Source organism: Saccopteryx bilineata, chromosome 5, assembly GCF_036850765.1.
Source record: "Saccopteryx bilineata isolate mSacBil1 chromosome 5, mSacBil1_pri_phased_curated, whole genome shotgun sequence".
In the NCBI taxonomy this organism is placed as follows: Eukaryota; Metazoa; Chordata; class Mammalia; order Chiroptera; family Emballonuridae; genus Saccopteryx; species Saccopteryx bilineata.
This window is the reverse complement of record NC_089494.1, coordinates 169,676,421-169,691,711: the sequence shown is the minus strand read 5'-3', so window position 1 is coordinate 169,691,711 and position 15,291 is coordinate 169,676,421. Positions and strand designations below refer to the sequence as shown.

Genomic DNA, 15,291 nt, shown 5'->3' with positions numbered 1-15,291 from the left:
ACCTGGGTTCAGTTCCTGGTGAGGGCACATAGGAGAAGCACCCATTTGCTTCTCCACCCCAACCCCTCCTTCCTCTCTGTCTCTCTCTTCCCCTCCCGCAGCCAAGGCTCCATTGGAGCAAAGATGGCCCGGGCGCTGGGATGGCTCCTTGGCCTCTGCCCCAGGCGCTAGAGTGGCTCTGGTCGCGGCAGAGCGACACCCCGGAGGGGCAGAGCATCGCCCCCTGGTGGGCAGAGCGCCCCTGGTGGGCGTGCCGGGTGGATCCTGGTCGGGTGCATGCGGGAGTCCGTCTGACTGTCTCTCCCCGTTTCCAGCTTCAGAAAAATACCCAAAAAATAAATAAATAAATTAATTAATTAATTAATATAAATTTCAGGAATAAGCAAATAAACATTTTTATATGTATTATATACATATTAGAATATTTGAATAATGAATTTCATCTTTAATTAAATAAATAATTGGTTAGTTCAAAAAACAACTGTTTATTGAGGACTAACATGTGCCAGACACAGCGATAGACATGGAGACAACACTGAGGGGGAATAAAGTACAATCCTAATCCTGTGGTACTTACTGTTTAGGGAGGGTGTGGACAGGTCAGCAGGCAAATATAATACTGTGTTGTAAGTGTCTCATGTAGTATTAGCCAAGGGTGCTCACTAGAGAAACACTGGTCCAGATTTGGAGGTTCAGAAAAGATTACTAAAGAAAAAGACATCTAGGCTTAGAGTTAGGGGACTTACAGGTAGCATTTAAATGGCTGATAATATTGACCAAATGTAGACAGAAATTTTGCTCAAAATGGTGAATGCTAATATTAAAGTGAGAGAGCAGAGGGCTCTCACAGCAACTCTCTATCCTGTCAGTACAGTTAACACTTTTTTTTTCTGCTTTAGCTATTCACTTATCTGCCTCTCTCCTTCCATAGAATTCTTTTTGAAGAAATGGAGCTTATTTTTTGTTGTGATGGTGGTTCTCTATCTCCTGCAGGTACCTAGTAATTGTTTATTAAATGAATGGATGAATGAATGAATCAATGAGTCAATGGATGAATTAATAAAGCTTTGATGACAAGACCTATTTTTATCTGAAACTTCAGAATCATGACTGGTCACTTAGCCAGAAGCAAACTAGACATCTCTTCTTACTTCAAAGTGCCCGCTCCATTCTTAAGCTATGCACTAAATTCCTGTTTCCTGTTTGGGGACATCTTCAGCTCTCAGCTCAGATCACAGATGACATCAAGTCCTGGGTGTACTGACTGGGCAGTCAGCTCAGATTACCAGCCTGACCTCCCTCTTGGTTTTCTTGATGATTCATTTGTTAGAAATTTCCTAGGCAATGATGGGACTTCTCCCAAGGTCTTTTATTTATATTTGTGTTTTATATAACATTTTAAATATTAAAAAAATTAAATATGTAACAAAAGAAAAGAACTTCTATCACAGAAGCTTCTCTGGCTATTCTAATTTGCCCTGAAAAATCTCTCTTCTTGCCTTCTGTAATGTATTATACACTGTCAGTTTTATTAATCCTTATTTCTAGTATTATCACATTATATTTTAAACAGCATCATTGTTGCCTAAGTTTTATATGCTCGGTCTTTTATTTTTTTAAGTAAATTATAAGATCCTTGAAGATATAAACTATGCATCATATTCCTCGTCCATCCCCTGCCCACCCTATTCCCAAGAAGGTGCTGTACACATCCTAACACTAAGAGTTTAGCAAACTATTGCTTTATGAAGGCTTGTTTGCCCCACACTGCTGTGCTTTTAGAGATTACCTGTGTATACTTTATGCCTCTATTTTTAACATTAGCTACTATTTTGACTATTGTCAGTGCATCTACATTTAGCAGTATGACACCTTTTTTGTTTCTAATCAGCTGCTTTCTAACATTTAGAGGAGTTGAGTGATATCACATGATATCAGATAACCAATTTTGCTTAAAATGTAATATTTTTAAATAGGCATTTCTAAACACATAGGGTCTAGGAGAACATCAAGGGCATAATCTTTTATCATGATTTTGTGAATACTGTTTTTATAATTCTTTTAATTTTAAAAATCCATTCTGACTATCATATAAATAAATATTACTAAAATTTGATAGTAGTTATATTTAAATATTTTATATCAAAATAATGAGAATATAGTTTTAAATTTAATAACAGAAAGAGCACAAGACTACCTTCATTCTCTCCAAGTTGAGCCTCATGGAATATTTGAATTTTGATTAATCCTTAATGATACAGTTTTGCAGGTTCAGAATCTGTTTTATCAATTCAGCCTTGGTCAACCAAATCTTGAGCGATTTATTTGCATAAGTCAAACATGAGATTGCTAATTTGTTAATTTACACAAATAAAAATATACTGGCCAAGGTGAACCAGAATACTCATGTCAGCTAGTTATCACTTCCCAGGAGGAAAGTTTACTTAATAAAGGTAAAGAGAGAACCAAGGTGGACCAATTATTTTAGAGAAGTCATCAAGTTGTGATAACCTTGTATATTCCATTAACTAGGAGAGACTAATTTTTGCATTTAAAGGATATCAGTAGTAACTTCATGCAATAAAAATTTCTTATTTGGCCCTGGCTGGTTGGCTCAGTGGTAGAGCGTCGGCCTGGCGTGCAGGAGTCCTGGGTCCGATTCCCAGCCAGGGCACACAGGAGAAGCGCCCATCTGCTTCTCCACCCCTCCCCTCTCCTTCCTCTCTGTCTCTCTCTTCCCCTCCCGCAGCCAAGGCTCCATTGGAGCAAAGTTGGCCCAGGTGCTGAGGATGGCTCCATGACCTCTGCCTCAAGCGCTAGAATGGCCCTGGTTGCAACAGAGCAATGCCCCAGATGGGCAGAGCACTGCCTCCTGGTGAGCATGCTGGGTGGATCCCGGTCGGGTGCATGCAGGAGTCTGTCTGACTGCCTCCCTGTTTCCAACTTCAAAAAAATACAAAAATAAATAAATAAATAAATAAATAAATAAGTAAAAATTTTCTTATTCATTATTCCAATAAAAGTGTTCTTAACCTGCCATCTCTCCTGGGTGGCATTCTGCAAAATAATGGCTCAGAAATTTTGTTTTCTTTCTTCTTATGACTTCACTTTCATCCCTCCACTCCGATCTTGGAGTCTCCTGCTGGATCTTTTGCATTTGATTAGATGACAGAGGAAGATGATGGAGGGACCAGACCTAGAAAAGCATTTATTATTTTTGCCCATTTTTCATTTATAGCCAGTTTTCTATCATATATTTCCATCTAACTGCAAAGGAGGCTAATAATATAGTATAGCTGTGTATCCAGAAGCAAATAGGAACAGTGTACTAAATAACTAACAGGTTTCTGGCACATACATCATTCTTTATAAGGGAAGATATGTCAAAAGATCTGGAGTATATATAGCTCACTTGGACACCTGCTTCCCTGGGCAGATTGTAAACACACTGACAAATCTTCATTATCCAACTCTTCTTTGCAATTATGTCTTCCTATCACCAAAATCACTGTCAAGGTAATCCTTAATCATGATAGTCAGATTACATTTTTCCAGATTCCTGTTATTATATATTACATGTTAACGCCATACCTTTTTTTGTGAGAGATTCTCTAGATCATATGCTGAGATTGAGAAAAACACAACCATTAATAATTCCTGAATAAGTAACTTGTTGAAAATATTACCACAAATGAATAAGCAATTGATATAATAATGTTTTATGTTAGTCTTAGTTCCAGAACTTGAAATTTTCATCTTGATCCCAAATCCTGATAGTGCATCCTTTTTGAAATTTTTAGCTCTCCAGTACAATTTGTATGTCATTAGTAAAAAGTACTGCCCTTTGTATCTTTCAGATGTTTTACTATAGTAATACATAAAATTTGATAAGATATATGCTGTTGTTTTACACTGAAAAATAATTTATATAAGGATTAATTCAGTACAGCATTTTTATCACCAAAAAAAATGTTTCTTTTCTTAGGAATCTTTGGTTATCACAAGCTGTCTAGTGGTCTAAAGTTTGATATAATTATTCATATAAAATAGTACATTAAAGAACTGTTATGTGTTATCTGTTACTGAGATCTATTTGGGTTGAAATTAAACAGCCTCTGCATAAAATTTTGAGAAAGTAATTATTTGTGTTTTATACCATCTAGAAAAATAATAGGAGTAAAATATAACAATTTTCTAGAAAGAACACCTACTGAGAATTAATCCATTCAACATTCAATACTTTGTGCATAAAGTTAGCAAGAAACAAAACAAAATAATTAACAAAAGTGCTAGAGTATTATGACTATTAAATTTATATTTTCATATATATAAAACAAAATTTCAGATGCGTATAATATAATTTCAAATGAAAAGATTACTAATCATAAAAACAGCAACATTTCATTATGTGTATTGTGTGTTTGTATGTGTACGCAAGTAGAAGATACACACACATGTGCGCAAGAACACACACGCACAAAGATTAAAAATACAATGTTACTTCTTTAAACCATCTGAAATAAGCAACAGTATTTTAGTGCTAATTCCTTTGTTATGTAACTAAACAGCCCAGCAGTATTTTTTGGTTGACAACTGTTCTGAAAGTAGCGTGAACTTGGAAAGGCTCTAACTACTAATTTCCTAGATCTCAGCTTCCTCATCTATAAAGTGAGAAAAATCACAGTAATGTTAGACAGGCTTAACTAGGTGTATATAAAGCACACTAAAATACTGCAGCATTTAGATGGATTGCCTGGAACTTCTCAATGTTATTTATACTTGCTTTGCTATTAATAGAACTGGTGGCATATCCCCTTTCATAATAAAGGGAATAGCTACCGTCTGTTGGACGCATAACTATATGACCGCACTTTACTGTGTTATCTTATTTAATCTTCACAACAACCCTGTGAGGGAATTCTATCCCTGTTTGCTTCATGGTGAACTAGGATACAAAGAAGTCAAGTGATTGGCCAAGATCAAACAGCTAGTAAGTCACAGAGCAAGGATTTTATCCTTGTCCTGTCAGACTCAAAAGTCCATGCTCTTTTTCCTGTAACACATGGCTCTGTGCTTAGCAAGAGGCTCTCCTCCTGAAACAAACATTCAAAGTGTATGGTTGCCAAAAGATTAGCTTCCTTTTAGCAACTTGTCTATGGGAGAATGACAAAGAAAGATAAATACTACTTGACTGATGTAAAAGTTTATAATTTTTTAAGTGCCTACTCTGAGAGATCCTAAAGAAACTTATTGTCTTGTTGAAGAGGGTACAAAATACATTAGGAAAAATACTGTGTCCTGGATATCTTCCAAACGTTGCAAACAATTCCAAAATATAAATCATCTTTTGTCCCAAGCTGACTTATTTTCCTCTATTCTCTAATGGCGACATCATTATTCATCCAATCATGCAAGCCATTCTCCCCTCCCCCCCCCCCCCACTAACTATCTACATCAAGTCAGAAAAAGAATTGTGTTGCTTTTCCTGTAGTGTGTTTCTTGGATACATCACCTCCTTTCTATTTTCACCATCTCTACCTTAGTGTACACCCTCATTCTCTATTACCCTAGATTATTACAATGGACTCTAGAATCTCCTTCCAACATGTCTCTGATACTACTATCAAAATTATTTTTCTAAAAAACAGACTTAAGCTTGTTTTTTTTCCTGCTAAAAATTTACCATCTTACCATCCTCATAAGATGGATTCCTTAATATGGTTTCACACTGAAGGTCCAGCCCTTATTTCCAGCCTTATCTTCTATTTTCCAATATTATATTCTACTCTGTCACTACATCAAACTATTTGTAATTCCTCAAATATACTAAGTATCCCCACACCATTATTTAAATTATACATTGTCCATACAAACAAATATGAATATGATAAAAAAGTATATGAGTAATCCTAATGAATCTGCTCATGCAGATCATAGCTATTATTTTAAGGGTATATTTTACCTAAAACATAAGTCTCTATTCCTTGAATGTTGAGTTTCTAAAATCTATTTACTAGAGCCTTATGTAAATATTGGATGTTACTTTAGAAAGTTAATTCAGAAAATCCATTGATGAAAAAGCATTGATATAATCAACTGAAATAAGGAAGTAGAAGACTTGACAAAGATAAATAAAATTAGAAGAGCAACTATAAAATGGATTATAAAATTAAGAATGTCATGTTTGGATCAGTTCTATTTCAAGCCTTCTTGACATTTTAGAAGCGTTACTGATTTTCTTTTTTTTTTTTTCTTTTTTTTTTATAATTTTATTTTTTTAATGGGGTGACATCAATAAATCAGGATACATATATTCAAAGATAACAAGTCCAGGTTATCTTGTCGTTCAATTATGTTGCATACCCACCACCCAAAGTCAGATTGTCCTCTGTCACCTTCTATCTTGTTTTCTTTGTGCCCCTCCCCACCCCCTATCCCTCTCCCATTCCCCCCTCCCCCCTGTAACCACCACACTCTTATCAATGTCTCTTAGTTTCACTATATGTCCCACCTACGTATGGAATAATACAGTTACTGTTTTTTCTGATTTACTTATTTCGCTTCGTATCATGTTATCAAGATCCCACCATTTTGCTGTAAATGTTCCGATGTCATCATTTCTTATGGCTGAGTAGTATTCCATAGTGTATATGTGCCACATCTTCTTTATCCAGTCATCTATTGATGGGCTTTTTGGTTGTTTCCATGTCCTGGCCACTGTGAACAATGCTGCAATAAACATGGGGCTGCATGTGTCTTTACGTATCAATGTTTCTGAGTTTGGGGGATATATACCCAGTAGAGGGATTGCTGGGTCATAAGGTAGTTCTATTTTCAGTTTTTTGAGGAACCACCATACTTTCTTCCATAATGGTTGTACTACTTTACATTCCCACCAACAGTGTATGAGGGTTCCTTTTTCTCCACAGCCTCTCCAACATTTGCTATTACCTGACTTGCTAATAACAGCTAATCGAACAGGTGTGAGGTGGTATCTCATTGCCGTTTTGATTTGCATTTCCCTAATAGGTAAAGAAGATGAGCATCTTTTCATATATCTGTTGGCCATTTGTATTTCTTCCTGGGAGAAGTGTCTATTCATATCCTCTTCCCATTTTTTTATTGGATTGTTTGTTTGTTTGTTGTTGAGTTTTATGAGTTCTTTGTATATTTTGGATATTAGGCTCTTATCTGAGCTGTTGTTGGAAAATATCATTTCCCATTTAGTTGGCTTTCTGTTTATTTTGTTATCAGTTTCTCTTGCTGAGCAAAAACTTCTTAGTCTGATGTAGTCCCATTCATTAATTTTTGCCTTCACTTCTCTTGCCATTGGAGTCAAATTCATAAAATGCTCTTTAAAACCCAGGTCCATGAGTTGAGTACCTATGTCTTCTTCTATGTACTTAATTGTTTCAGGTCTTATGTTTAGATCTTTGATCCATTTTGAGTTAATTTTTGTACAGGGGGAGAGACTGTAGTCCAGTTTCATTCTTTTGCATGTGGCTTTCCAATTTTCCCAACACCATTTATTGAAGAGGCTTTCTTTTCTCCATTGTGTGTTGTTGGCCCCTTTATCAAAAATTATTTGACTATATATATGTGGTTTTATTTCTGGACTTTCTATTCTGTTCCATTGGTCTGAGTGTCTATTTTTCTGCCAATACCATGCTGTTTTGATTGTCGTGGCCCTATAATAGAGTTTGAAGTCAGGTATTGTTATGCCCCCAGCTTCATTCTTTTTCTTTAGGATTGCTTTGGCTATTCGGGGTTTTTTATAGTTCCATATGAATCTGATGATTTTTGCTCTATTTCTTTAAAAAATGTCATTGGAAGTTTGATGGGAATTGCATTGAATTTGTATATTGCTTTGGGTAATATAGCCATCTTGATTATATTTATTCTTCCTAGCCAAGAACAAGGTATATTCTTCCATCTCATTATATCTTTTTCGATTTCCCTTAACAATGGTTTATAGTTTTCATTATATAAGTCCTTTACATTCTTTGTTATGTTTATTCCTAAGTATTTTATTTTTTTTGTTGCAATCGTGAAGGGGATTATTCTTTTGAGTTCCTTCTCAGTTGTTTCATTGTTGGCATATAGAAAGGCTATTGACTTCTGTATGTTAATTTTGTATCCTGCGACCTTACTGTATTGGCTTATTGTTTCTAGTAGTCTTTTTGTGGATTCTTTGGGGTTTTCGATGTACAGGATCATATCATCTGCAAAAAGTGATACCTTTACTTCTTCTTTTCCGATATGGATGCCTTTTATTTCTTTGTCTTGTCTGATTGCTCTGGCTAGAACCTCTAGTACCACATTAAATAAGAGTGGAGAGAGTGGACAACCCTGTCTTGTTCCTGATTTAAGGGGGAAAGCCTTCAGTTTAGTGCCATTTAATATGATGTTAGCTGATGGTTTATCATATATGGCCTTTATCATGTTGAGATATTTTCCTTCTATACCCATTTTGTTGAGAGTCTTAAACATAAAATTGTGTTGTATTTTATCGAAAGCCTTTTCTGCGTCTATTGATAAGATCATGTGGTTTTTGTTTTTTGTTTTGTTGATATGGTGTATTATGTTAACCGTTTTACGTATGTTGAACCATCCTTGAGATTCTGGGATGAATCCCACTTGATCATGATGTATTATTTTTTTAATATGTTGTTGTATTCGATTTGCTAGTATTTTGTTTAGTATTTTAGCATCTGTATTCATTAGAGATATTGGTCTGTAGTTTTCTTTTTTTGTGCCATCCTTGCCTGGTTTTGGGATGAGGGTTATGTTGGCCTCATAAAATGTGTTTGGAAGTATTGCTTCTTCTTCAATTTTTTGGAAGACTTTGAGTAGAATAGGAACCAAGTCTTCTTTGAATGTTTGATAAACTTTGCTGGTATAGCCGTCAGGGCCTGGACTTTTATTTTTGGGGAGGTTTTTAATGTTTTTTTCTATTTCTTCTCTACTGATAGGTCTGTTTAGGCTTTCTGCTTCTTCTTGACTCAGTCTAGGAAGGTTGTATTTTTCTAGGAATTTATCCATTTCTTCTAGGTTGTTGAATTTAGTGGCATATAGTTTTTCATAGTATTCTACAATAATTCTTTGTATATCTACGTGGTGATTTCTCCTCTTTCATTTTGGATTTTGTTTATATGAGTTCTTTCTCTTTTTTCCTTAGTAAGTCTTGCCAAGGGTTTGTCAATTTTGTTGATCTTTTCAAAGAACCAGCTCCTTGTTCTATTAATTTTTTCTATAGTTTTTCTGTTCTCTAATTCATTTATTTCTGCTCTGATTTTTATTATCTCCTTTCTCCGGTGGTTTTGGGTTGTCTTTGTTCTTCTTTTTCTAGTTCCTTAAGGTGGGAAGTTAAGTGGTTCACTTGGGCTCTCTCTTGTTCGTTCATATATGCCTGAAGCGATATGAACTTCCCTCTTATCACTGCTTTTGCTGCATCCCAGAGATTCTGATATGTCGTATTGTCATTTTCATTAGTCTGTATATATCTTTTGATCTCTGCACTTATTTCTTCTTTGACCCATTCATTTTTTAAAAGTATGTTGTTTAGTTTCCACATTTTTGTGGGATTTTTTTCCTCTTTTTTGCAGTTGAATTCTAGTTCCAAGGCTTTATGATCAGAAAATATGCTTGGTACAAGTTCAATTTTTCTGAATTTGCTGATGTTGTTTTTGTGGCCCAACATATGGTCAATTCTTGAGAATAATCCATGTACACTGGAGAAAAATGTATACTCAGTTACTTTGGGATGAAATGTCCTGTAGATGTCTATCATATCCAGGTGCTCTAGTGTTTTGTTTAAGGCCACTATGTCTTTGTTGATTCTCTGTTTGGATGACCGAACTAGAGCCGTCAGCGGTGTATTGAGGTCTCCAAGTATGATTGTATTTTTGTCAGTTTTTGTTTTAAGATCAATAAGTAGCTGTCTTATATATTTTGGTGCTCCTTGGTTTGGTGCATATATATTAAGAATTGTTATGTCTTCTTGATTCAGTGTCCCCTTAGCCATTATGAAATGTCCATTTTTGTCTCTGAGTACTTTTCTTGTCTTGTAGTCAGCATTATCCGATATGAGTATTGCTACACCTGCTTTTTTTTGGATGTTATTTGCTTGGAGTATTGTTTTCCAGCCTTTCACTTTGAATTGGTTTTTATCCTTGTTACTTAGATGAGTTTCCTGTAGGCAGCATACAGTTGGATTTTCTTTTTTAATCCATTCTGCTACTCTGTGCCTTTTTATTGGTGAGTTTAATCCGTTTACATTTAGTGTAATTATTGATACTTGTGAGTTCCCTATTGCCATTTTATATCTTGCTTTCTGTTAGTTTTGTGTCTTGTTTGATCCTTCTCTTTCGTTTTTCTATCTTTTGTTTTTATTTGGTTGTATTCCATACATCTTTCCTCTGTTGCTATCTTTTTTATCTCATGTGCTTCTGTGGTGGTTTTTTCAATGGTGGTTACCTTTGAGTAATGAAAAGGGTCCCTACCCTGTTCATTGTAGCGAACTATTTTGTGAGTACTTTTGCACTCCATCGTCCTTTGCTACTGTTAATCTCCATCTTCTCCCCCTCTTTCTTTTTGTTGTTGTCACAGTTTAAATTTGGTTTTATTGTGTTCTTCTTGGAGCTTTTACTTGTGGCTCTGTTTTTTTTTTGTTCTTTGTATCTGATTGGAGAACCCCCTTTAGTAATTCCTGGAGTGGGGGTTTTCTGATGATAAATTCCCTCATCTTTTCTGTATCTGTGAATGTTTTTATTTCTCCTTCGTATTTGAAGGAGAGCTTTGATGGGTATAGTATTCATGACTGAAAGTTCCTCTCTTTCAGGACTTTAAATATTGGGGTCCACTCTCTTCTAGCTTGTAGAGTTTCTGCTGAGAAATCTGATGATAATCTAATGGGCCTTCCTTTATATGTTGTATTCTTCTTTTCCCTGGCTGCCTTGAGAATTTTTTCTTTGCTGTTGGTTTGTGTCAATTTCATTATGATATGCCTTGGAGTAGGTTTGTTGGGGTTAAGAAAACTTGGAGTTCTGTTTGCTTCTTGAACTTGAGGCTTTAGTTCTTTCCACAGGCTTGGGAAGTTCTCATCTATTATTTGTTTGAGTATGTTCTCCATTCCATTTTCTCTCTCTTCTCCCTCTGATATACCTATTATTCTTATGTTATTCTTTTTGATGGAGTCAGATAATTCTTGTAGGGCTATCTCATTTTTTTTAATTTTTGAGTCTCTTTCTTCTTCTCTCTGTTGTGCCTCAAGTTGCTTGTCTTCTATTTCACTAATCCTCTCTTCTATCTGACCTGTTCTATTAGCTAAGCTTGTTACTTCGTTTTTCAGCTCGTGAATTGAGTTTTTCATCTCTGTTTGATTTGTTTTTATAGTTTCAATTTCCTTGGACATATATTCTTTGTGTTCATTGAGTTGTTTTCTGAGCTCCCTAAATTGCCTTTCTGTGTTTTCTTGTATATCTCGAAGGATTTTTAGGATTTCTATCTTGAATTCTCTGTCATTTAGCTACAAGGTTTCCAATATATTAAATTTTTTCTCCATAGACTTCCTCATCTAGCTGTGTTACCTCTCTTTCTTTTGTATCCATGATATTTGATTTTCTCTTCCTTAATGGCATCTGAGGGTGGTTTTGTTGATAGTATTAATGAGATTTAATAAAGAATAAAAAGTTAAAAAAAATAAAAAATCGAAGAGTTGTTTTTTTTAAAAAAAATTAATAATGAAATAAAGAAAAATAAAATAAAATAAAAATTTAAAAAAAAAGGAAATTATTCCCCCCCCTCCTTTTTTCCTCTCCTCTCCTCTCCCCTCTTTCTTGAGAAAATCTTGTGGTGGACTGTGAATTATAACAAACAATGCCTGTGATGGAGGGCCTGAATTGGGGAAAAGTAATAAAGGGGCAAAAAAATAAAAAAAAGGAAAAAAAAATAAAAAAAAAATAAAGAGCGTATGGACCCACAAAAAGCAAATAAGGAAAAAAGTTGGGTCAAGAATAAAATGATTTGCTTTTAGGTGTTGGTTGTCTAAGAGTTATGATGAGAGGAATAAGAGGAAAATGGAAAAATGGGGGGACAAATTAAAAAATTACTATTGTATTTAGTGGAACAAGAACTAGATAATATGGAGAGCCAGGGATGGGAGCACTGCTAGTGAGTTAAAAAGGTGAAGTAAAAACCCCCCAAAATGCCACAAACATAGGTTTGAGTCCCAGATAAGATAATTTGTTTGTTATTGAGGTTTGAATGAGAGGAGATGTAAAGGAGAAAGGAAGAAACTAATATAGAGGGAGAAAAGAAAGAGAGAGAGAGAAAAAAAGAGGGAACCACTAAAAGAAGAAAAAAGAAAGGAGAGAGAGAGAGAGAGAGTTAAGGGTTTTGGAGTGCAACCCTCATAGAGAGAAAGGAAGAGAAGAGAAAAGATAATGGGAGATGTAACACTTATGGGTAGTGTAGTTCAAGGAGAGGATAGAGTAAGACCAGTAGAGAGTTAATCGGCCAAATTGGAGGAGGAAAAAAAAGTATCAAGAATGAAGATAAGAGAAACAAACGAACAAATATAATAAAATGGGATAGGTTATAAAGTCTGCAGATTATTCTTGATTTTGAGAGCTTATCTTCTTGCTTTTTCTTTTCTCTTTCTCTTCCTGGTCGGTGACTCTGTACCCCGGGTTCTGCCCCTTTGGCACGCTCACGTAGAGGTTTGCAGTTGATAAGTCTCTATGGCAATGTCATGTATTGTGCTTTAGTCTCGTTGGCAGTCGAAGCTCATTAGCATTTATAGGCTCCGACAGTGAGAGAGTCCGTGTTCCTGGAGCCTTTCTCCTAGTCTTTCCTTCCTCAATTAGTAGCCTGATAATCCAGCTATGGGGTTGCTGCTGCCTCTGCCTGGATAGTAAGAGGCTCAAAGAGCTGGCAACTCCCCACTCTATTTCCACTCAGCACAGGGCTCTGGGTAAGGCTCAGTCAGTCAGAGCTGCTAGCATAATCAGGCGGGCTTTCCGCCCACTCAAAGACCTCTGGCTCTGCCACTCTGTCCGGTAACACAAGCGGGTGCCTACTTCCGGGGCGCTTGGAGGAAACTCTCACTCACTGTCTGCTACCAGGATATCCGGCCAGCAGTCTCACGCTCTGAGTGAAACCCCCAACCGCAGGGAAAAGTTGCAGCGTTGGAATTGAGTCTCGCTCCGTCCCCGTGCGCGGCTTTTGCAAGGCGCTGGGGTGGCCCGAGATTCCGCTTTGGCCCACACAAAGGCCCCTGACTCTGCCCCTCTGTGCGATAACACGGGCGCGCACTGCCGAGGCACTCGGAGGAATCGCTCACTCCTTATCTGCGCGCGCAAACCAGGATATGAGGCCGGCCGCATTTCCCTCTGAGTGAAACACTCTCCAGCACGGAAAATCTCCACCGTTGGAATTAGTTCTCACTCCCTCCCGTGCGTGGCTTTCCCAGGGCGCTGGGGCTGCCCAGAGACTCTGACCTCGGCCCACAGGAAGGCCTCTGACCCTGCCTCTCCGTGGTGCAACACGGGCACCCACTCTCGGGGCCTAGGAAGAAATTCTCACCCACTAACTGCGCACCGACCAGGAGACCGGGTAAAATGGCCGCTCCGCTTGTCTTTCTTTCTTTGGGTTTGCCGCGAGTGTTAGCTTGTATTGCCTGGGTTGCCACAGGATCAGATTTTTCTCAGCTTGGATCTCCGTGCTACAGCCTGGTTCGGCCGTTTTTGCCGCGGCGGCCTGGATCTATTCACCCCCTTTGCCCGCCTCAGTTTCTATATTCACAGTTACCAGAGAAAGCCGCCCTGTTTAGGTTAGTGAGGAAGGCGGAGCATTTCTTACTCCCTATTTCCTTCGGGGTTTGGTTATATATTTAGCCAATTTTTCACTCAATCATACCTTTGGGTGTATTGCGAAGCATCTGGAAGCTCCAAGTATAGGTTTTTCTGTTTCTGGTTGAAGATCTTGTTGAGTTTTGGGGGAGATTTATCGGTAGCGCTTCCTACCCCGCCATTACTCTGATGTCATCTCGCGTTACTGATTTTCAAATCATTATTCTGCTTAATAATAGTCATTTTCATCAATTTGAATGTTGATTTTAATAAACAAACTATTCTTTTTAATGTTCACATTTTTGTCAACTCTCCAAGCTATTCCAGTGAATATTATTTGTGTAATTAATCCATCAGAACTTTTCTGTTTTTAGGCATTGTTTTCTTTTATTGAAGGATTGATAAGTATAAAATTATGATATATTACCCATTTGTCAAGCTTATGCCAGTAAAAGAGATACGTTATAAATTTTAGGGCATTTATTTACTTTATTTTTGTTTTTTCAGCTCACACACTATAGTAACATTCTAAAGTTGGGCAGCTGAATAAGAATTAGGCTTTGGGGTTCGGGACTCAACTCAACTTCAACTCTTAGAGCTAATATATTTTTTTCTCTTTACCCTCTGGGACTAATTTCTCTGTGTTTACATTATATTCAAATATGTTTCTCATTAGTGTTTATTTACTACCACAGGAATCACTTTGAACCCTTCTAATGCTGGTGGAAATGTTTTTCTCAAAGTAAACCCAGATCATATTGGGTTTTATCGTGTAAATTATGAATTACAAACTTGGGACTTGATAGCTACAAATCTTTCCTCCAACCACATGGTAAGAGTAGCAATGACTATGAATTGTTTTACTTCAGTTCTAAGAGCATCAAGTTAACATTTTGCTTCAATAATCATATTTCTTACCTCTTTTTTTTCCTCTCCCCAGTACTTTTCTTCTGCTGATCGTGCAAGCCTTATTGATGATGCTTTTGCCTTGGCAAGGTGGGTTTTGGAATGAGACTTAGATCATTAAAAATATCATGGATTTTATTATAATTTAAAAAATCAATTACAACAAAATTTAAGAATTAATTTTAGTTAAAAATTCAAAGCCACTATTTGTAACATTATTGTTTTCTTTAACTCTTTTTTTTTCTAAGTTCATCTGAACATTATAGCCAAAATATTGATATTAGCTCTTAACACACACACAATTACTTACCCTGTTAACTTTGAGCAGGGATTGTCTATGTTAGAGTCCTTGAGCTAATTAGAAATGAAATTTGCAAATGCTTAACAGTGCACTTTCATAATTTGATTTAGTAAAAAGACAAATAATGTATTCATCAACTCAATTCTGTGAGCCAAAGCCTATTGCAAGATTTTTATAAGTAGAATCATCAAATCTTGTTCAAGTTAATAGGGTAAGAAAAATGAAACATTGTGC

General features: G+C 36.5%; 1 protein-coding gene across 1 annotated transcript in view; it reads left to right on the top strand.

Annotated features, from left to right (window-relative positions):
• The window catches only part of ENPEP (glutamyl aminopeptidase), a 116,459-nt gene that overhangs the window by 79,233 nt on the left and 21,935 nt on the right, over positions 1-15,291 (top strand). Inside the window, exons 12-13 of the mRNA XM_066278647.1 lie at positions 14,546-14,682; positions 14,791-14,846. Coding sequence (XP_066134744.1) covers positions 14,546-14,682; positions 14,791-14,846 — 193 coding nt within the window. The remainder of the gene's footprint in view (positions 1-14,545; positions 14,683-14,790; positions 14,847-15,291) is intronic.